Below are 22,421 nucleotides of genomic sequence, written 5' to 3'. Positions count from 1 at the left end.
TTGTTGGAATCAGGGAGTACAGATTCATTTCTAGCACATAACTAGGTAGCATGCTAGCAAACAGAGTTAAGTGTATTCAGCAATAATAAATACTTGGAGGAGTAATGTTAAAGCACTGTGAAAAAATGTGAAAGAGTAATGTTAAGCACTACGTACCTTGATTATAATATTCACAGTCATAAGCTAAAAGAAAAAGGAAACAAGGATGTTGTTACTATAAAGTAAAACAGATCACTCTTATCTGCATCCTAAAACTGTAAAATTCACTTTCATGTTCTATAACATATTCCAGCCAGTGACTTTATTTCCTCTGGCTTTTATTCAGGGACAAACAGCTGTATTTAAAATAGATGTGCCCAGACATCAAACCTAATTGGTAGACAGCACTAATTATTCTGTATTCAAGAACTCTTCCCACCCTCAGTGAAAAGCAGAGTGGACTGAATCTCTGCACACAGAATTCTGGAACCCCTCCACAGAGAGAAGTAGAACAGTAAATGTAAGGTATTCAGCAGCTAACACATACATTGCTTGGAAAAAAAAGGCAAAGAAGGACATTTATTAACCACCTGCTTGTGTCATGCTTGTATTTTTGTGAAGAGAAAGGCCATATATACCCACTTCTCTGGGTGGTCTGTGGTGTGAGGCCATCCCAGGTACATACCACAGAGCGACGGAGATCGCCAATGAATCACTGCTCCATGCTGGCAGCACTTGTGGGCATAAGCTGCAATACTGGTACACAAACACTCACAGTCCCCACCAAGATTGCAGTTACACGTATCTGTATGACAGTTCTTAACAAAAGAAGTCACATCAATCTGGAAAAGAGAAGGTGGGAAGGGGCAGGTGACTTGATTACATGAGTTGTACAAATTTATGTTGCACCATTTTCAGCAGGAAGGTGCAAGGATCGACTGAAAGAATTTAACACAAAAACATGGCATTTTCTAAGATTTTGGTATAATCCTTTACAAATAGTATACTGCAAATAACCAGTTTGTACCTATGTTACAGACAAAAGAAAAATTTTAATCAATGGCTTTTAACAAGTATGACTGTTCATACTCTCTCCACACTCTTGCTGTTAGTTGATTCTGAAGAGCTCAATGAAGGTGACAGTTCTGCGTTTTCATAATGCAAATGCTGCCACCTATAGTCATCGTGTTAGCTCTGCATGAAGAACAATAAAATCAGAGTTACAGAGCTGTAACTCTGATTATCGAGTACTTAAAGTAGAAATTTGAGTGGGGCCTTCGCCAGGGCAAGCAAGCTTGAGCACACGTCTGACATTTTACAACATATTCAACCTTCAAATCTTCATTAGCTGAGGCACTCACTTCCCCACTCTAAAATCTCCCAAATTAAAACTGTGATATTGATACTGTACTTCTCGGTTTTAAGAGGTCTTTTTTTGTAATGTTGAGCAAGATCTCCTAAAAAAAACCTGTTCTCATTCAACACATTGATTCTTTAAAACAATGTTTCTCTTCAGCTTGGATTCATTTATAGACTCCAATCTGTCTCAGCTGTAGAGCATTCCAATGACACTCAGATTACACAAACACCGTCACAGCAACAAGGCAGCACTGAAACAGCTTCTCAGCTGGCAGTTGCTGGATGCTGACAGAGATAAGATGACTGTTATTCTGCCTTTAGTGCTTAGAGAGACATGCCATTTTACTTTCATTCTTTTTTCTAATTTTGGAAATAGAGATACTACTGGAGTGGGGGCATGAGCCGTTGAAAATGGCTATAGCACCTTAGCAGAAATTACCAAACAGCACAGTAGCTTCAGATTTCATCCTCTCTTTCATCTGCATCATCTTATTGTGACAAGCAGGAAGGCTCAGATTGAAGTTCCTTTTGAGTTTAAGAGTTATGGATTTTTCTTTCCACTCTTCAGCTGCTGAATTCAGCGCTCAGCTGAGTACTGCAATCCATAAGTCCCTTCCAGCCAGAGATGCAAAATTTTGTATCCCTTAAAATTGGATTTTCCAGCCTGGGCTGAATCTGAGGCTGTGGCCCAGAGCAGGAATTTGTCTCTATGCGCAGCAGCATCCTACACCACCCACACTGCAGGAGAGACTCTGCAAGGCAGCTGCTTTAAGCACTGTGAGACCTATCCCTTCACCTTCTATTCCTCCTAGCCTCCCAGAGTCCAGCTGTGCTTATTTTATTGCTTTATTGTGTTTCATGGTGGCTTTTTTTTTTTTCCCTTGGTACCTGCCTGTGCAGGGAGTAGCCAGGTAGGTATCTTTGATAGGAAGTCATGGCACCTTCCTTTAATAAGAGCAGTTTTTCACACATTCATGAGTAGGTTGTAAAAATACCTGGAAGATGTTTGCTTTACAAGCTGTCTCAAGATGGATATGTGTATATGAAAATACCTGACAAGGAATTAAAAGTCATGTTTTGCACCTGACATGAATTTCTTGTTATTAATGTGCTAAATTCTTAGCATAATACCTGAAAATTTTAATCACAACATAGGTAAGATAAAGAATGGAATGGAAAACATCTGTCTTTAAGACTTATTGTAATATAGCTTCTTAAAAACTCTCAAAAGTCCATTTTTATTTATTACTTTCCACTTTGAAAATACACTCATCACTGTGTTCTCAGGCACACGTTCAAAAAATTCTTTACATAGTAACCAAAGTCAACATCAATAAATCTCCTGGGTTAAGCTACTGCAACCTCCTCTTCTGACAAATTCCTGACCATGTGAACATCAAACTCTAGTCCTGAAAGTCAGAAGATTCAGCTGCAACATCTACTAATCTCATCTAGTCACAAAAAAAAAAAAAAAAAAAAAAAAAAAAAAAAGAGTGAAGCAAAACATCATAGTGGTTCTTGCTTGCACAGGTGTTAAGAAGCACCTCTGAATACCTTTGGGAAGCTCAAATCAGAAAGAGACATAGATACACAGAGAATATATTGCACTGGTAAAGGGTGGACTACAAAGGAATAAAAGATTCCCACACAACTTACTGTTGTCCCTGTCCTGTCTAGACTGAGCTTATGGACAGTCTTGTAACTCAAGTCCCATACTCAGTCAGGTAAGGAGTAGAGACACCACACAGCAGAGCTTTGATACAAAGCAATTAAGATGTTGACCTTTTAAAAATACTGATAGCTTTGAAGCTGAAATCTCACTTTCCTATATTTCTTTCTATATTTTGCAGGACAGTCAACTAAATAAAACCATTTTAGATAAGATGGAAACACATCACATGAATGCCTACTTTAAAAATCCACAAAAACCTTAAAATTCAAGTTACCTATATAAATCAAAGATACAAATAATACCAAAAGAGAACAGAAGTCTGATTTTCTTGTCTACTAACTCATAACTTCCAGTTACCACTATGATGTTTAGGCTCCACTTCTGAAAGGAACAAGGAGCTCTACACAAACATAGCCCACACACATAGCTGCAAGGCTCTTCTTACTGTTCTCCATGGAACTCAGAGAGGAACGGCAAGAAGAAATTAATTGTTGGAATTTTAATATTTCCTACATGAGAGCAAAACTGGTTTATTTAATAAACTTACCACATTGCGACAAGGTGCGAAAACATCACTGTACAAAATAGAGCATTCCTTTTTGGCGTAAGGGAACTTGTTTTGATGTACCTCGCATGGTTTTAGTGTTTCATTTGGGCTCTTGCACTCAAAAGCAAACAAAAACACCACAGTCATTTCATAAAAAGATGTATTTGCCACGGACTCCGCTACACTATGTACATAATATAACTCAATACTTATGTAGTCCAAAAACTAAAATAATGTTTACATTCTATTTTCTTTATCTTCTGCTTTCCCTGATCTGTTTTTATAATTGAAAACATTTGCACAAAACAGAATCTTTGTGTTTTGTTCTGAAGTACTAAAGTGTTCCTTCTGTCTGTTCAGCACATTAAGACAAAATGTTTTCTTTGTGACACATTATAATCATTACCAGAGCAACCAACTGTAACATCACAAACAAATACATGGTCCAAATACATCCCTGGTGGTTTTGTACTGACTTTAAATGGAGGCACACTACAGATGACTGTAGCCCTGTAAGTTCAAATAAAGCAGTGGTAGGACTCACAAAAATGAGTCAAAGTTCATCATGATAACTCAAAAGTGGCTGAGATATAATTCCCTCTCTTTAAGTCTCTCTTCAAGAAGAAAAACAAGTGAACAGAAAAATATAAGCAAATGGCACTTAGCTCTAAGAACATGAGTTCAACTGAAAGCATACTCTCTTGCTACAACAGAGGAGCTCAGGAGACAGCAGTGACAGACCCACTCACAGTATTGGGGTACTCTGATGATGCTGTGTGGGGATGTGCTCCTGACAACAAGAAACCCTGCAATCATCCCACTTCTCACTGTGCAAATGCTAGCGCATTTCCCAGCAGCGGAATTGGGTTCTAGGCCTCCAGCTACCAATTATGCTTTTCCAGTGTTTATAATGCAGAAAAGATGACCAGGATACATCTCTTCGAGGGCCAGAGGTCCTATCTGTAAAGTGCCCTAACATCTTTTTATGGTTTAAGACCATAGAAGCCACTGACCTGAAAAATTAAAACAATACATTGTGGGATTAAAAGCAAAAAGAGAACTTCAAGATTTTCATGGAATAAAATCAAAAGCATTCCTGTTATACTTGGTTCTACAAGCATGCTTTTTAAGCGGAAGAGTATGAACAGAGCTCGTCTCTGGGACCCTTCCTCAAACCCTGTCAACAGAGACAACAGTTCCAGTGCTTCATTAAGTGATAGGAGAGCACAAACTCCTTCTGTCCCTTTGAAGCCAAACCCAGTCCTCCTACGATCCTACAGAGAATTCAAGAGAGTATTGCTTTTGTTCTCTTTTGTTGATACTATTACACTTCATATAAAGTATTTATGCACTTTATGTACCACCTTCTAGATGAGCGGCAGAACCACAAACATATTTCCCTTACTTGCTCACAAAACTTAAACATTTTATGAAGTGTAGAACAGATCCAAAAGGGGAGATTGAGGGAGATAAACCTCAAGGGCTTTCTTCCAAAGCAGAATTGATATCATATTCTTTCATGAGGTGAGATATTGGTTCAATTTCCTGCTCTGAGTAAGGGAGAGAACAGATTAAATTTTAAGATGAATTAAAAGATGAATTTTAACTGTGCACTGCGCAGAAAATCCCTCATGTGCTTGTACGTAAGCAGGCAGCATGAGGGGGCTGATGACCACCTTTTTCTCTTCAGTGTTCAGATCCTGTTTACTTTCCATATCCCTACGCTTCCAACATCAGAAAAATGATAAGTGTTTTTAAAGCTGGACTGATTCTAAATTTTGAAAACAAACTGAATTTGGGGTGGTTGTGCATGGAGTCAAGGGCTGGACTTGGTGATTCTTGTGGGTTCCTTCTAACTGAGGATATTCTATGATTCTATGAAACCTGTAGAAAATTGAAATCCAGACAGCTATAATAAATATTTTATTTAGGGATCAGTGTATTTTTACCTGAAAATCTTGGATGGTTTCATTTAAATTCAGTATGTTTGTTACCAGTATAAGACTCTACAGACATAAAAGTTCAAAAATGTATCATGACTCTGAATTTAGAAAATCCCTGTTTCATACACTCATACTGTATTCATTTATAAATTAAAATTAGCAACTTTTTATTCTAAATTTTTACTGGACATGGGGCTTACCTGTCCTAACACCCAGCTGTCTCCAAATACCTGTGCATTCCTCACCTCCATGTTGTTTGAAGTAGTCAGGTCGTTTGAAGTGTATTTGTCAAAATTTCCACACAAACCTGCCAATTTACCCTAAAAAAGAAAAAGGATGTATTTTTTACATATCCTAATAGTCAATAATAATCAGTTTGGATTATAATATTCTTAAGATGAAAAAGGTGAGTGCAACTGACTTACACTTGGAAAATATCTGACATTCTGCTATACTTACAGTAACCAATTACAAATCACTTTTAATTGTTATTTGTTTGCCTTTTTTCTTCTACTTCCGAAAGCTTAGTACTGTGTCCAATCTGGAATTCAAAAGTTCAGGTGAATTACCTTGTAATTGTGAAGCTTGGCTAGTTGTTGTGATTGAAACTTGCTGCCTCTTTTTTAGATCACAATAGCAAGAACATTCATAACAGCAGCAGTTATGAAAGAGACAGTTGTAATACTCCTGTGTTGGAGCAAGTGTGCTGCTGATGAAAAAAATATACATGCATACATACACACATAGATACATAAACAAAATGTTATACATACAATAAAATACAGAGTTGGTTTTTTAGGGTTTTGTGGCTCAGCCTAATGAGTTGTTTCTATAAGGACTGCTGCAGACTGTGTCTTGCTAACCTAGAGCCTACAGAAAAAACAGCTACAGAAAGTAGAAAGAGACTGAGGTATCTGTGCCCACATATACAATTTTTAGACCTGAGCCCCTTGCTTATTATTCTGTAAAACAGAATAATAAATATATTTTTTCTTTATTGATGGCTGATAAATCAGCAAATACGTGAAGTATTTTCTGCCCATAGAGACAAAAGCCTACAACAGTGTTGCTTTAAAAAGAGATTAAATGGTTACTGAAACTTTGTCTTAGATTCCAAAATACCTGATATTTTTTTTCTAGCATGAAGCCCTTTCATTTTCTTTTCTTTTACAGAAAAGCGCTTCCTCACAATACATAGAATCACTTCCGATGTGGAGCAGGGATGCAATTACTGAATTTGCTTATAAAGTTACTACATCAGGACCCAGAGATTGAGTCACAGAAGCACCAAGGAAGATGTTGATGTAGAAAATGAATAAAGAGCAACTGCGAAGAGAAAGAGCCTCATGTTCTTCCCTGCATCATGCCCTTAACCCTGTCACAGTATACTTACGTGGTTTAAATGTCAGTTCTTGTCTAGATCCTTTCTTGTAACTCATTTTCTTAAATTTATACTCAAGATACAACACCATCCGTTCATCTCAGCAGCCTCCTCTGCAACTCAGTTCAGTTCCAGGGTTCAGTTCCACCATTAGCCTAACACAACCTGTGCTATAAATGAGCCCTCTTCTTCATTGAGATCTATGTATTTACTGCAGATTCATTTCCACTGTTCTCAGAAATTGGGAAAACATGTGAGGTAACTCAAATCTAATCCTCTTTTCCGTCTCCTAAATTAACTTTGAGTCAGAATTGAATCACTGTACATCTTCAAGGTTACAATGTGTGGAGCAACAGAGTAAACATGCACGTAGAAACCACCCCTTTCTTTTCAGGGCTCCAGTCATTAAATCACATCCTCAGTCATATTTTACCTGGAAAACACTAAAAGCTGTTAAACTGCTATATCACTAGGAAGGCAAGTCAAGAAGAAAAGGTAATCACAGCGATTCGTGAAGGTACAACATTAACAACATTGAGAACTACATAAAATCCCTAATTTTTATTTTGGCTCACCTTCCATTGAGGTCCAACTGTAACATGCATCATGGTCTTCTTATCCCACAGAATTGTAATATCCTGTTCTGGAAAGTGTATCACAGTATAATATCCAGCCATCCAAAGCTGATAGTTAGATTTGTTTTCCTGTCCCCTCAAGGTACTCTGACAAAAATGGATATCATTAAGATCTAATAACATAATTCCACCACAGCCAATTAGTAATGTAAAGTGTATACAAAAGCATACTTTATCTGCACTATATAGCTGAATCAATACTATTACTAGAAATGTTGTTTAATACTTTGATATCCTGTGTTTTGGATCATTCAGGTTTGCTTTCATTATGTACTTTGGTTTAACTTTCAAAACCAAATGGTGCAAAATAAATCTCAGCATGGTTTGACTCCTTGAGGTTTTAGATCAGTCTTCTTTGTATGAAAAAAAGAACTTGAAGAAAACTGAAAAAACAGTATTTTTTCTGGGAGCTGATGCTTTATCCAAGCCTAGACACTTATACTGCATCAACCCAGACTGGGAGATATTTTCCAAAAATATGTTCCTTTACAGTCATAACTTCAGAATAGTTGTCTTGAAAGGCTACCCAAAAAAAGAAAGAAAATAACTAACCTGCTTCTCAGAAAGTTCACTAAAATAAATCTCAGAGTCTCCAACAGCAATGAAAATATTCTTCGAGCAAACAATATCATTATCAAAGCACTTTTTGTTCTGAGCAATTACAGATATATTTGAGTTGTCTGTGCTCTGCAACATGAAGAAGAAATCATCATTTCACTTACAGATTCAACTGTGCTTTGTTCCTGTATATTTATTCAAGCCTCATCATCAAAAAACAACTTAATGTTTTCACGTCTTCCAAATTAAATTCAAGAAAAATAAAGGAACTGTGTTTTAAATTCTAAGCTGTACCCTCAACAAACTCAGATTTGGAGTTAACAGAAAGAACCATTGCATTTAATACTGAGATCCTGTTCTAAGGACTTAACAAACTGACAGGATTGATCTAGCCCTAAAATAAAGGTCTGGTTTAGTCTTTTAAAACATGCTTATATGTAGAATCCAAGACTTACTGCACAGTATGGTTGTCAAAATTGAGACATGTTATTAAAAGAGTTTTATTTTTGGACCAAGGTACTTGAGATCCAGCAGTTCATATTTCTGAAGCCAAGAAACCTTCCATCTGTCAGTAGTAGATAAAACTATTTTTTTTTACAACCATCCATCAAAATTCAGAAACCCATGAGTCATGCTCATTGAAGCAGGGAAAGGTTTCTGCTGATAATTTGTTTGTGAGTGGGTTTTTTAATAATTGTTTAGTTTTTTAACATCTAGAAGTATCATCTATTCTGTTGTGTTTTAGTTTACCAGAGGGCTGGTATCTCACATTCAAATATAAGCCATGCACTCCCAAGCCTGTATCTGTTGGCTTTTTTTTTTACTTCCTTTATTTTACTTCTGTATCAACACTTGCAAATCAACAAGATGCAGTAACTATGCACAAGACATGAGAGAGCTATCTTCATAACATTAATATGTCAGTAACAATGCTTCTGAAAACAGTTTAATTTTCAATCACATTCAGTCCTACAGTCATTACAGACCTGTGACAGATATGAAATAAAAATCCTGGAGGTGGCAAGCTCTGTGTATGAACTCTGAGTCATTCAGTCCCATAGGAGACACTTGGGTAGTTCTAAAAACAGAACGATGTTTAAACTTCTCTTTTTACTCCCACCCTTCCTTAAGCCCTCTCTGAGAACATGACTAGCTAGAACTAATTGCAGATGCTAATGGGAACAGTGGACAAAGTGAAAACGTTGGCTCTCAACAGCTAGCCAGTGTTGGGACCTCCTCCTGGCTCCAAGCAGTGCTCTTGGAGAGCTCCGCTAAGCCACAACAGGAGGGATTGCTGCCCTAGTTTGCTCCCTCAGCACCTCTCCCCAGAGCTTCAATGCATCCCTGTAAGACACAGGGAGCACACCCCTAACTACTTATTCCTTCTGTGCTTATCAGAGTTCAAGAATGAAAAAACATATCAGCAATTGTTTCTCACCAGTGGGAAATACTGAACATATTCCTGCTGCAGGAGGCAGCCTTTTTTTCTTTTTTTTTCTTTTTTTTTTTTTCTTTTTCCAATAAAAGCTAAGGTGACAAGGCTGTTTTAAAGAACACTTCCAAATTGAAAAAAAAAAAAAAATCTGAAAAAAAAAAAAAGACAAAACCAAAGTGTAGAGGAATTTTTGGTGCCATGCTGAGGTGCTACAATTTTGCAGCCCTGAGTCTGGCATGGTTCACAAGCCAGAGGGTACTGCTGGGTGGCATACCGGAGACTCTACAAACTCATGCAATGAGCATAAGGTACAGGAGACTGCTAGCAAGCTTTATGTTACCACAACACCTGGGTTTAAGAAGCAGGTGGGTTGTGTGTGTTAGCAACACAGCAGTTAAGACGGGTTAGGTAAGGATGAGATGCCAGTGGTAAGGGGCTATAAGACAGCTCTTCATCATTTAGCAGTGAACCTCAGTTTAAAAGCAGTGGAAGAGTGCTTTCTTTAGGGAAGAGTGAAGTTCACCTCTCCTGTTATAAAATTTTTTTAGGCTGCACTCAGAATAAAATTGGTCACTACCATTTTGGGAAATACACCGCGTTTTAACTAAGCCACGCTTGCTGCTGGAGTCAATCCAGTAATTACTCGTCTCCGAGTCAGATAACAGCCCAAAGCATTTTTTGATTTATTGAAGGTGATGTGGTAAATTAAAAAGGAGACAAACTCATTAGTTTGGTAGATAGAATGCAAGCTGATCCATCCTATGCTGGCCAAGTGAAAAGTGAGCAAGGAAGATACTTCCCTGCCATGAGTGAGTTCAGAAAGGGGCTTAGCTTGCAGTCTGTGGGTCTAACTGATGCCTGGAACATCACGGGCTGTTTTCATTGCAAAGTTAATTCCTTCTCTGTTATCTTAGCCTCATTAAAAGAGGATCCTCTGTGTTAATAGGGAAGCAATGACTTCACTGTAAGAAAAGAGATGGAGGGCTTTATTTTAAATAAGGACAGCTAATTCAGGCTAATTATCCCTCAGTAAAAATACACCTTTTTTGGCAATGAAGACAAGTCTTTGGAGCAGCACTGGGTAGCTGTATTAGCTTTGCTAATTGAAACTGCTGCCTGTGCCTTCTGACAGTCCAGGCCAATCCCTTTGGCTGAACAGCATCAACACACTCGAGGCACAAAGTTTTTGTGTATTGTTGGGATTTGAGCCAAGGGTAAAAGTTGAGTTATATTTCAAGTTAACTCTGCAGCAGAGAGAAGGCTGGAGACAGGGAATGTTTTGCTGACCAAAGCCAGAACAGGGAGTCCTGAAGACATGTGAAGTACTTCCTTACTTGTAGAACTGCACGTTGGTGTTAAATTACTGGAAATGGAACAGGATGGAAATATAGAGATGGGAATGCAGTGTGATGTTGTTTAGTAGAACTACAAGTAAAACAAACATTTAAGAAACAAAGCAGTTTCATCAAATAGTGCATATTCTGTATATTCTCTCTTTCCCTTTAGATCTTAGACCTAAGCCTAAATATAAAAACATATTTATGTATTATGTTTCTCTTGTGGCTCAGTGCTTTCAAGATAAGATATGCTTTATATACAGACCCTTGCCATACTCTCCATTCATCTCAATTTAACAAAAGGGGTTCTTTTCCCAATCGTGCAGTACCAACGAAATTCAAATTACTCCATTTCTATGATGGTCTTCAAATTAAGTTCCATCTCTCTAAACTGTAAACTGCATGTGGAACCACATAGCTGTGCAGACCAGCCTTTGTCACTACTGTTGGAAGAATGTCCAAGTAGATACTAGGAGCATGCCTAATAAATAGCAAGGTGCTAGGGGGCATTGTTGCTTTTCTTTCTATCTTTCTTTCTTCTATTTTTTTTTTCCCCTTTTTTCTTTTTCTTTTTGTAGTTTTTAAATTATTTTTTTTTTCACAGTCTCTTTCCAGGGCAGAGTTGTTCTTTACCTTTTTAGGTAAAATGCACCCGAAAGGGGATGTACTACAGTTCATCATGTGAAACCTACTTACGCTGACAGAAACTAGAAATAAAATGGTTTTCCCACTGCAAGAGTATCTTCCCACGTAAATTACCATATCCAGCCTGTTCCAACTTAATATCAGTTTCTTTGTGATAACATAGAGTTGCCAAGCAACAAGGAAGACAGAGTCACAGATCTGGGCAGTCAGTCAAGGGCTCATTGTCAGTCCTGCTTCTCAGAACATTCTTTTTCTAGACTTCACTGCACTTTTTTTCCATATTCCTTCCTGTACAAAAAGGCACAGTACTTCTATCTTTTTTTTAAGTAGCACTTGGGAATGGTAGGGCTTATTTTTGATAGAAACTTTCTATTTCAATATCCCATTAGAAATTTATATCAACCAATAACAAAACTGTGCACCACTCTGACACAGTCCCACAGTGCAGCCTGGGAAAAGACAGCTTATAGGTGGCTGTGTTTATTTTCTTAGAAATTTTCATTAAAATCTCTCTAATTCCATTATTGATAACCTGATTTCCCCTTTTTTTCTGTGTGTTTTGTTTCCTTCCGTATGCTAACTTGCAAACTAGGTGTCCACAAAATCTAGGGACATCAGAGAACTGGACAGAGACAGATACAGATCAGCCCTGTTTTCCTTTTGTTTTCATAATCCATTAGAAGTTTGTATATGTAGTCACTTAAACAAACATACGCAATAAGATTGAAATATAATGTAAAAATAGACATTAATTCAAAAAGTAGAATTTTCTTTCTTCTTCCTGCATATTTTAAGAGAAGCACTATTAACGTAACTCAGACAAGCTTTTGGAAACTTTAGAATTAGTTTGGTGGTTTTTCACTGCAATCAGAGTTTCTTCGAAGTAACATAACATTTGAAACCATTACTTCAGCAAGCTCGAGGCAAGGAGAAGTATATTAGCATCATAGGCTAATTTTAGTGAGCACTTAAGTACAGATACTAAAGTGTTTTTGGAGAGCAGGCAAATGACTTGGCACCCTACATGATCTTTCTCCACTAGTTCCTTGTGCCATTTTATAGGGCGGTTCATCTCCAGATAATCGGTGAAAACATTAATTACTCCAAACACAGTCACAGTTTACACCAAGAAGCACTTCTGATTGGAAGGCTTCTTTCTTTTCGCTCCTATGATAATTTCTCCTGTGTCATTTCAAAACAATACAGATACATTATGTATAACTTTATTTAATCCCTCGTTTTGCAGCCTGTTCAAATCTGTGTCATCAGTTTTCCCCGTAGATTTTCAAACTTTGGAGCAATACTGTCCAAAGTCAGCAGATGGCACTGATACATGCTGTCTCAGTTTAGGAGGAAGTCCACATAAGTGTTGAGATGCAACATAATGGGAAGGATAGTAAGTGATGCTCTCACAGGAAAAAGAAAAGGAGTAATATTACCTTTTTTTTCTCCAGATGTTCTGTATTTCTATACAAATATTTCAAGGCAAGAAAAATTTGGAACTAAGAATCTAAGAGCTAAGTTGCTCATGCACATGCACACAAAATATTTCATTTTCTCAATATCTGTGTCAGATCATGTTATCATTTGCAGTTAAAATATGACAACGAAACTTGCAATAAGCCTATGGGACATGATACATTCCTACTGCTGCAGTACAATTGAGTAAAGATGGAAGAGACCAACTGAATAGAATCACTGAAAAAATTCAGGAGATTATCCCAGCTACTGACTCATTCTCAGACTACTTACAGATGTTTGCTAAAGCTTTCCTTTTTCTTTAAAAGTGACTTCCCAAAATGATAAAATCCAGATAGAACAAACTCTCAAGGACTCTTGAGAAAGATCCATTGCAAGTATGTGTATATTTATACAAGCAATAGGAAAGATAAATCATCATATCAGGTTTTCTACATTGCAGTGATATTTTGTATTAATTTTACGGCGTCTTCCGGAGTTTTATCAATAATACTTTTTAAATTCAGATAAATATCATAAATCTACACCTAAAAATGTGCAGTATGTAACAGGGAATATTATTCTTGATGAACTTCATACCATTCTTTTCTAGTCAGCATTTTTACAGTTTTGCAATTTTGGTGAAATTAAGTAGAGATAGCTGTGGCAGGCTTGGGTTTTCATTTTTTTTTTAATATATTTTAAGAGAAGAGATCCTTTAAACAGATTTTCTTTTGCTTTACTTATTTAGTTTTGCCTGCTTGTGTATCAGATTTGGCTTCTGCACAGGTCACATCACTGCAATCCTTTCCTAATTAAAAATGAGATATCCTGAAGATTAAGGTTTTGGGAACATTCAAGTATTTCTTTCTAAGTGACACATTCTGAAACACAAGCTGTTCTTATAGAAATCAGCAGCGCAGTTGATGTCATTTTAAAATATCTAAATAATTACTACTATGGAACTTGTTTGTATTGTACTGATATATACTGCATGATAAAGAAAAACATTGTATTGCTGTTCATTTGTACTGATAAAGCATAACAGAATAGAGAAAAAAAAAAAGGAAAAAAAAAGGATAGGACACAATGGTGATAAGTTTGTCCAACAAATGAAGGTCTGGACACAAAATCTGGAACTTGCAAAAAAAAAAAAAAAAAATTTTTTTTTTTTTTTTTTAGATTTAATGAACATTAAATGTGTTTATCTGTACTGCTCTAGGCTGAAGTTTAGTTTCCATGCATTCAGAAACAAAAATACTCATATCCTAAATTAAACCAGAGTAACTTTAATGCCCATCCAGCTTCCAGAGTGAGAGGCCATGAAGTGCTAAGCAGCCCCTATGTGTGACTTGCCTGAGCACCCTCTTTCATTTCTTTGCTGACAACATATTATACAACTTCCTGATACAGCTGCAAGATGCTACTTTTTCTTCACCTTTTACTGCTTTATCAGTAGGATGTGGGCATCAACCATTTGCAAAACTTTACCCAATATAGGGGACCTAACTGAGGCAGCCATTCTTATGGTGATCTGGCTTTTCCTACAGTCATCAGATTATATTTTAGAATCAGCATGGGCAAAGGACTGATGGATGCTGAACATTAGCCCATTAGCAAAACTCTGAGGTGAAAAGGTCACTTTCTTCAAACTGAGTGGTTACTACATGGCAAGATCCTTAGAAAGAAGATTTAATGTCTGAGGCAAAGCATGCTCCTCCAAATTTCCAGCCTTGTGGCAAGAAACTTCCCCCAAGCCTTTCTTGGAAACCTTCCATGCTAATCTGCACAAACTGAAAGAAATCTTTCCTTTGTTGGAGGATAAAAGTGATTCATTCACTGCATAATTTAATGGTCTGAAGAATCAGGTAGTGCAGACAGAAAGGCATGTAGAGGTAATTGAGTCCGAAATCACTGATCTAGAGAAAATGGAAGCAGAGCATAAATCCATTGCCAACTGTAATTAAATCTTCTGCTCACAGATGGGATAGAACAAATAGAAAAACAGGTACAAGCCAATGTTATCTGAGCTGCCCAATTGAAGACTAGGATCGAAGAGTTGTATTCTACAGGGATCTTGATTCTGACCCTTGCTGGACTTCCAGAGACACTGAAAATAGGGGACATCCAGAATGATTTCCTCTAAAATAATGGGGTTGATAGAAAGCAAAAAGCTGGTGTTTTAGCAACTAGGCAAACTATTCACAGTAAATAATATTTTCCCTGAAAAGCAGCCTCCCTGTTTTGGACATTGATTTGCACACAAATCAATGTCTAGAAATGCATCGTTATTTCTATACAGTTAATGTTGCTATAAATTACCTGACAAGCATGCATGGATCTACAGTCCTGGAACGAATGATGATGAAAAATGTCGAGCAAAAATAAATTAATTAAATATTATAAAAAGATAAGTGAGATATAGGCTACTTCTACCTCTTCAGACGTGTCAAATAACTGAAGAATTGTTGCTTTGTGCAGGGTTGCTGCACCTTACACACAACCATCCTTTAATGAATTTAGCAATCCAGTTAAATACATCAGCAATTAACAGGTGAAATATAATCAGCGCATCAATCAAATTAAGCATTTGAACAAAAAGAGCAAAAACTAGGAGCTTCAAAATTGTGTCAAGTTACAAAATAAAGCATATGCAAGAAAAGAGCTCCCTTACTGTATTCTTCAGGGCAACTAGCTATCTAACACATGGGATTGCTCAGCAGTAGGATAATAATTTGGGAAACTGTGATACTGGCTTAGATCATGTTGGGTTAAATAAACCTCTTTCTCAACAAATGGGCTCCCATGTGGTGTCTCTTGACCCTTCTAATTGGCATAACTAGTCAATTATTTCAACAATGTCTGGTGTTACTTTCATGGTCCTTCAACACATTAAAACTAGTGGCAGCTTTGTCTTTAGAAGAGTCTTCATGGTTGCAACAAAAAGATTTAAAAAGTAGCTTTAATATGGTGAAGAACACAGTCCCTCTAAACTATTCTTTGAAGTCAAATCAGAGAAAATATAATTCTATTTCTTGAAAGAGAACAAATCTGAGGGGCTCTGAAGTGCGAACGTATTGACTGTATACACCTCAGTAAATAACATATTGAACTGCATGACTGGAAACCACCAGTAGGGTAGAAAGAAAGGTAGAAAGAAGGCCAACATACATAATAGATAGTAATCTTACTGTAAAAGCAGAAGTTCTATGCAACAGGCAAGTAGAAGAAATATACTACAAGTATACAGAACACTAATTAGAAGTTTGCTAGAAAGTATCACTTTGTTTGGGAAAGAATGCAGTATCACTGAAGACAGAAGACAAGCGGTAAAATGGAAGAAATCAGGGTATTTAAATATTTTTAATCAGGAAATTGGCTGGCATGATTTCATCAATACTCTCTGGATAAAACTAAGAGTTTACATGATCTACACTGATAAAAGAAAAACTAGATGGTTTTCCGAGGTATTCTTGTTGCTTGTTTTTTTTCTCCTTTCAAATTACTGAAGCAAGCTTTAAAAGGTTAGAAGCAAATATTGATGTACTCTCTGTGAATGTCACCCACCCATACATAAACTTTACTTCTCAGTGTGTAAGGTAACTCCTAACTCCTTTGTATCTTGTCATGAAACATTACTGTCCTAATATTCGTGATTGCTGAATTAAATAGTCATGGTCAGTGTCTGAGTAATGTATACATATCTGTTGAAATAGCTATAACGGGCTTTTTCATTTACCTACTATTGCCTTAAAAACATCTGAAAGGTGATATTGGTGTTAAAAACAAAGTTTAAAGTTTCATAATTGGCTGAAAATCAATACTTGATTTTTCCCCCACTGGAGCACAAGAGTTCATTATTGAAAGCATAACAGATAGTAAGGATGACTTCTTTAGTAAAGAGCAGTAAAGTGACAAATTGAAGGGCTGTTCAAACGTATCACCTTCAGGGAGGCTAACAGCCAAATGAAACTGCATGCTGGTGAGGTGGATGCAAATGGTGTTTTATCCTGCCACCAGGGACATGGGATCCAAATGATAATTCTTGGACTCAATTCTATGTCAAAGTATTAGTATGTCAATAAATTTATTGTAGTTTTAGTTTCCATTGTTGCACTACTATGACATCTTTGTTTAGAGTATTAAGATAGCAGAGATGAAATGGTCCAGTTCCCAAAGGAAAAAAAAAATAGGAAAATGACTACAAGGAAAAGGACAAAGTTATTACAGTCTTGCATATATGTATATATACAATATATATTATATATATATATGTATATATACATATACACATACATTATTATGATCATGTCAGTTTAAATTTCAAATTTTTGATGAGCCTTTTACATGTTATCCATAAAAATCAAACTCAAAACAGTACTGAAAACTACCAGTAAATCAGTGAATTTTGCAGTAATAACTATCAAATCTGTGGTGCACTGTAATACCTTGCATGCAGGGAACCTGAAGAGTACAGCACATACGTAAGTTTATTTTTAAGCAAGAAATGTAGATATGTTGGTTTATAGGATAAGTAGCATGGTTTAGGAGACAAGGCTTCCCTGGACATCTCTGCCTGCCAGGGTGTTAGGTAAGACATTTAAACTTTGCAACTTCATATGCTTTCCCACCTTTCATCTGGCTTGTCTGTTTGGATAACAGGTCATAGGAGACAAGGCTCTCTAGTATAACTCCTGCATAAAGAGAAGCTCAAGGGTGATTCGTTATATTACTCTGACACTGCTATTTATGAAACAACACTGCACATGGCCAAAATACAGCTTAGGATGATTATGAAAAGACAGTCAGGGAACCCTCTCCTCTGTCAAAAGAGCACTTGCTCATGCTATCATGTCTGCACACGTAGTGCATTTTAACCACATCAGTGTGTGGTTAATACTGCCCATACATATGTCCTATCACTGTGGTGTAACTGTATACCCGCAAATAAAAGCCTATGTGAAATCAGAGTATGGATAGCACCTTTGATTATCACTCAGGTTGCCACTGAGTAAGATGACAAATACATCTGCCTTTTGTATTTTTCTCGCATAAAATTTAATCCCTACATATTAATAGGTAATTTAGTACCTATCTTCATGACAGCATAATCACAATTTTTTGCTATGTGCACTGATCTGCATTTTTCATTCCATCATGTAGTTTTCTGCTATAAAATACTCCTAAATTTTTGGTGGTCTGCTTCTGTTTCAGCTGTTCAGACTGCTTCTGTACTATCAGCACTCTTTCAGCTCAGTCTCCACAAAACCTTTTCAAAATGGTTTCTGAAGATGTTGAACAGAGCTTTCAGCATAGAACCCCATGGGAGGTCTCTGAGTTCTCTCAGTTCTTAAAAAAAAAAAAAAAGATTATTCTTGTCCTTTAACTTCTCAGATTTAATTTAGAGCCTGGATTCTAAAAAATATTTGTCAAAAACTGTCTCCAAAAGTTTTTAAGTCTGAAAATACACATACATTGACCTGATCATCCTTATCCATTTACTTATTATCTTTACCGAATAATTCAGAAGATTCAACTCATGTAACATTTTTTAACAAAAAGAACTCAATTCTCCCCCAGTATCACGTTATTATCTTTGTAATAACTTCAATCCATTTCCTTCATATGGAAATCAGATGTACTGGTCTATTCCTGCCAAATTCAGTCAAGAAGCTCTTTTAAAATATTTGGTTATACTCCCATCTTCCATTCCTCTGATTCCAGGATTACACATCACATAGTTCATCAATTCTGTATTTTAGTTCCTTCAAAGCTCCTGGGCATCTGCCCACAGTCCCATCTTCTAATTTTTTTATTTGCCCCTAAAACTTTTTCGAACATTTCACATTCAAAAATGAGCCCACAGATATATCATCTCTTCTAGACACACTTATGCAATGCTTGATTTGTTATCAACATTCCTTCAATACACATCAAGTTTTCCATACACTAAAGAGAACTGAAAAATCATGAAAAAAATTAAGCCATACTTTCTCATGTTAGCTAAGTATGAGGGAAAAATCTCTGAAAGCTGAAAAATAGATCTACACAGGCAGCTGTCTCATCACTTAGTTTACCATGTTCACCTGATGAAAGGACTACTTGCAGTGTTCCTTCTACATGCCTTAATTATGTGACTGGCAATTTTATTCTTGGACTCCAAATGATCCACAGGTTTTATTTCCAAATAGGTGTTTTCATATACTGCAGAGTAGTAGGTGACATTTGATTGTAAAAGGAAAATATTCACACTAAGGTTTGATGGCATAAGAATTAATAATTGACAGTCCAACTTTCTACCTTATCACAGAATCATAGAATCACAGAATGGCCAGGGTTGGAAGGGACCTCAAGGATCATGAATCTCCAACCCCCCTACCACATGCAGGGCCACCAACCTCCACATTTAATGCTAAACCATATAGGCAAGATGATTTTATAGGTGAAGTAAACTCTAACTTTTTGCATAAATGGATTTTTTGCATTAAAGGAAGAAGGCTTTTTACCAAGGTTCAAATGTCTTCAAGAGTAAGAACTATTTTCTGAGATTACATACTACATACTAGGAGTTTTCTGTGATGTGTTCTTGTAGAAAAAAATCTGGGGCCAATCTATTTTACTTCACAGCTGTGAATCTCTTCAGAACTGTACATGAAATAAACTATTTGCAGTAGTTCTTGTCAAGAAACCACTCTTTTTCTTACAGTTAGACATTTAGGGTTGACAGAAAATGAATATTCTTCTAAACACCTTATTATAAATCAGAACAGACTCTTAACCTTAATAATAGCAACAATGATAACAAACAATAGCGTTGTTAGTAATAGAATATATTTCTAAATGTCAGTAATGGTATTTTTAAACAAAAAAAAGGCTAGCAATGTACTGTAAATGTGTGCTCTGAGGAACATTAGCGTGCAGCTGCCAGACAATCTTAATGAAGGATTTCATTGTTCAATTATGAAATCATTGTGTTTGATATGATTATACACATACACTCCAGATCTGATGCAGATCACTCACACCTAGCTGTAGAGCAGCTTCTATAGTGCCATTCTTCCCTAATTAAGATGAAAGCATGGTTAGGGTAGAATAGAAAGCATTGATTTCTATACTTTTCCAGACCATGCAGTTACGTAATGACACACCATTGGTCCATTTTCAAATAAACAAGAACACAATATCACTGACAGAATCGTCCTTTGGATGCACCTGTTTTTTTAGTGTTTGATTCTATATATTATCTCCCGATGTTCCAAATATTTGTCCTCTCATGGAAAATTTGAACTTATACATGAACAGTCCTCCTACCTTTAGCAGGTAAGCTTGGCAGTCACTGGCGTAATCGTACTCCAGGCCATCAAAGGTATAATAATGTCGATCTCCATAAATAGTGCATACAGCAGGACAGGGGTAACTAGTGCAATTGAATATCCCTCTCCGACAAACACTGTAAAGAAAAGCAGCAATCAGTATCTTCTTTTTCTTTTTTAGGCCTTGAGGTGCAGAGCTATGCTGTGGATTGCCTTTGAAGTTCTTATTGACAGTGGCAGAAAAGTGTTGCATTTTGTCAGCAGCATATAGATACAGCTTCTATTCACAATCAACCATTATGAATGGAACATATTCATTAAAAAAAATGTATTTTTTCTTAAGAAATATTGATGATTTTTCTGAGATGTAAACTACATACATTCAGTGCAGAAGACATCCAGTTGTTACCTGTAAGATTTCAGTGTATTAGACTAATGGAACAGGCTTAAGAAGTAAATGTTCATACTTGGATGGATTACTTCCCCTACCAGCTATATTCAGTGAGCAGCACAAATTTGTTCCAAGGTAGGAGTCCTAAAAATACCGACAGCCTTTAGTTGTGCATATATAAATCTATAAGCTCAATCAATTTGCCAATGATGTTTAAAAACCGTTAGGCCAAACTTTCTTTTTTTTAATAATTCTATATTTACTGAAGATAGATAAAGATAGATATTTTGGCTAGTAAATTATAAGGGATGAAAAACTCTTTTGTGTTAACGTGAGTCAGGTTCTTCAGAAAAGATGCCAGGAACTATCCCATTTTCTGATATTAATGTTGGTTTTTTATTTCCTTTCTCTTTTTTTATTGTCCACCTCCTTTCCTTATGGTCCCACATACTGAATGTTAAACTCACACTGCAAGCTATCCAGATCCCAAGAAGGAGACAGTTTATCATTGTTATATATTTAATTTCCCTTTTTTGTCCCTGGTTCTCTTTCCTGGTATTCTATTGCCAAAGAAGTGTGCAATCAAACATTTGATCTTGATGACTTTTTAACTGAAGTTACAAAAAAAAAAAAAAAAAGTAACTGAAAAACTGAAGTTATCTGCTGCTTCCTTTTCAGTCAAGAAGCTTTCATACAAAAGTTTTTCTACTTTTTCAAGACTTTGAGCTTAATAAAAGATATTTCCTCCAACTGTCTTTAACAAGCATAAACATTTTTTTATTTTCAACATACTCAACACATTTTCTATGTCATTTTCACTGTGTGATTAGACAAGTGTGCAAAATACATGCCACTCACCAGGTGTAACAAGGCGTAGCTATCACTTCTCCTGATAGAAATTCCCTATCTTTCCAGGTGCATGGACAACTGTCAGGAATATAACACTTCCCTCTATGCTCAGCCATCCTTTAAAATAAAAGGATTACTAAGATAAAAATGTAAGTTCACAAGTACATCAACACAGCTCAATGAAAAACAATAGTTTTTCTATGACATCTTGTAAACATTAATGTATTTCTGTGTTAAAATATAATTATTTTATAACTCTAATGCTCTCTAAAGCTAACTCCTATTTGAGGCAGAAGCAAAGGAGTAGGAAGAATAGCTAGAAAATCACAGAATCACAAAGTGATTGAGGTAGCAAGAGGTCTCTGGAAATTATCTGATCCAAACCCTCTTCTCAGGCGCAGGCACCTAAAGTTTGTTGCCTGGGACCAAATCCAGCCAGCTTCTGAAGATTTCCAAAGAGGGAGACTTAAATAGCTATGCTTGAAATCTGTTCATCACTAGAGCTTAGTCATCTGCAAACATTACAAGTTTCTGGAAGGGGATTTCTAACTGTCTCATTACACTGTGATCTGTGCACAATCAATGTATTGTCAGGGGACCATCAACTACCATTCAGTGAAACAAAATTAAATACTGATTAAAAATGGTTACCACCCCACTTAAGATCATATTGCAGCAATTCGCACAGCACATTTGGCTCTTCAAATCTGAAAGTGCACACAGTAGGTATGGGGGGGAAAAGGAAAATTTGAGCGATAGCAGAAGTTCTTAACTATCTTACTTTGATTTGACACCTGCAGAGCTCAGTAGACTGTTTCTGAGCGACAAATCCAAATATGTGAGTGGAGAGAACAGAAACTTCAGCTAAGTTCAAAAGAGCAAAGAGATTATGAAGGGGAGGAGAGTAGGATCTGTCTTA

General features: G+C 36.5%; 1 protein-coding gene across 1 annotated transcript in view; it reads right to left on the bottom strand.

Annotated features, from left to right (window-relative positions):
* Nucleotides 1–22,421, bottom strand: part of OTOGL (otogelin like) — a 90,745-nt gene that overhangs the window by 35,010 nt on the left and 33,314 nt on the right. Inside the window, exons 24-31 of the mRNA XM_042815876.1 lie at nt 21,512–21,619; nt 20,261–20,399; nt 8,043–8,203; nt 7,457–7,592; nt 5,701–5,820; nt 3,558–3,674; nt 665–821; nt 157–183 (exon numbers count right to left, since the gene is read on the bottom strand). Of these exons, the coding sequence (XP_042671810.1) occupies nt 157–183; nt 665–821; nt 3,558–3,674; nt 5,701–5,820; nt 7,457–7,592; nt 8,043–8,203; nt 20,261–20,399; nt 21,512–21,619 (965 nt within the window). The remainder of the gene's footprint in view (nt 1–156; nt 184–664; nt 822–3,557; nt 3,675–5,700; nt 5,821–7,456; nt 7,593–8,042; nt 8,204–20,260; nt 20,400–21,511; nt 21,620–22,421) is intronic.

This window comes from Centrocercus urophasianus, unplaced genomic scaffold (genome assembly GCF_019232065.1).
Source record: "Centrocercus urophasianus isolate 14NV4802_14NV808 unplaced genomic scaffold, USGS_Curo_1.0 seq_15, whole genome shotgun sequence".
NCBI lineage: Eukaryota > Metazoa > Chordata > Aves > Galliformes > Phasianidae > Centrocercus > Centrocercus urophasianus.
The sequence above is the reverse complement of the archived record's forward strand: the minus strand, read 5'-3'. Positions and strand labels throughout refer to the sequence as shown.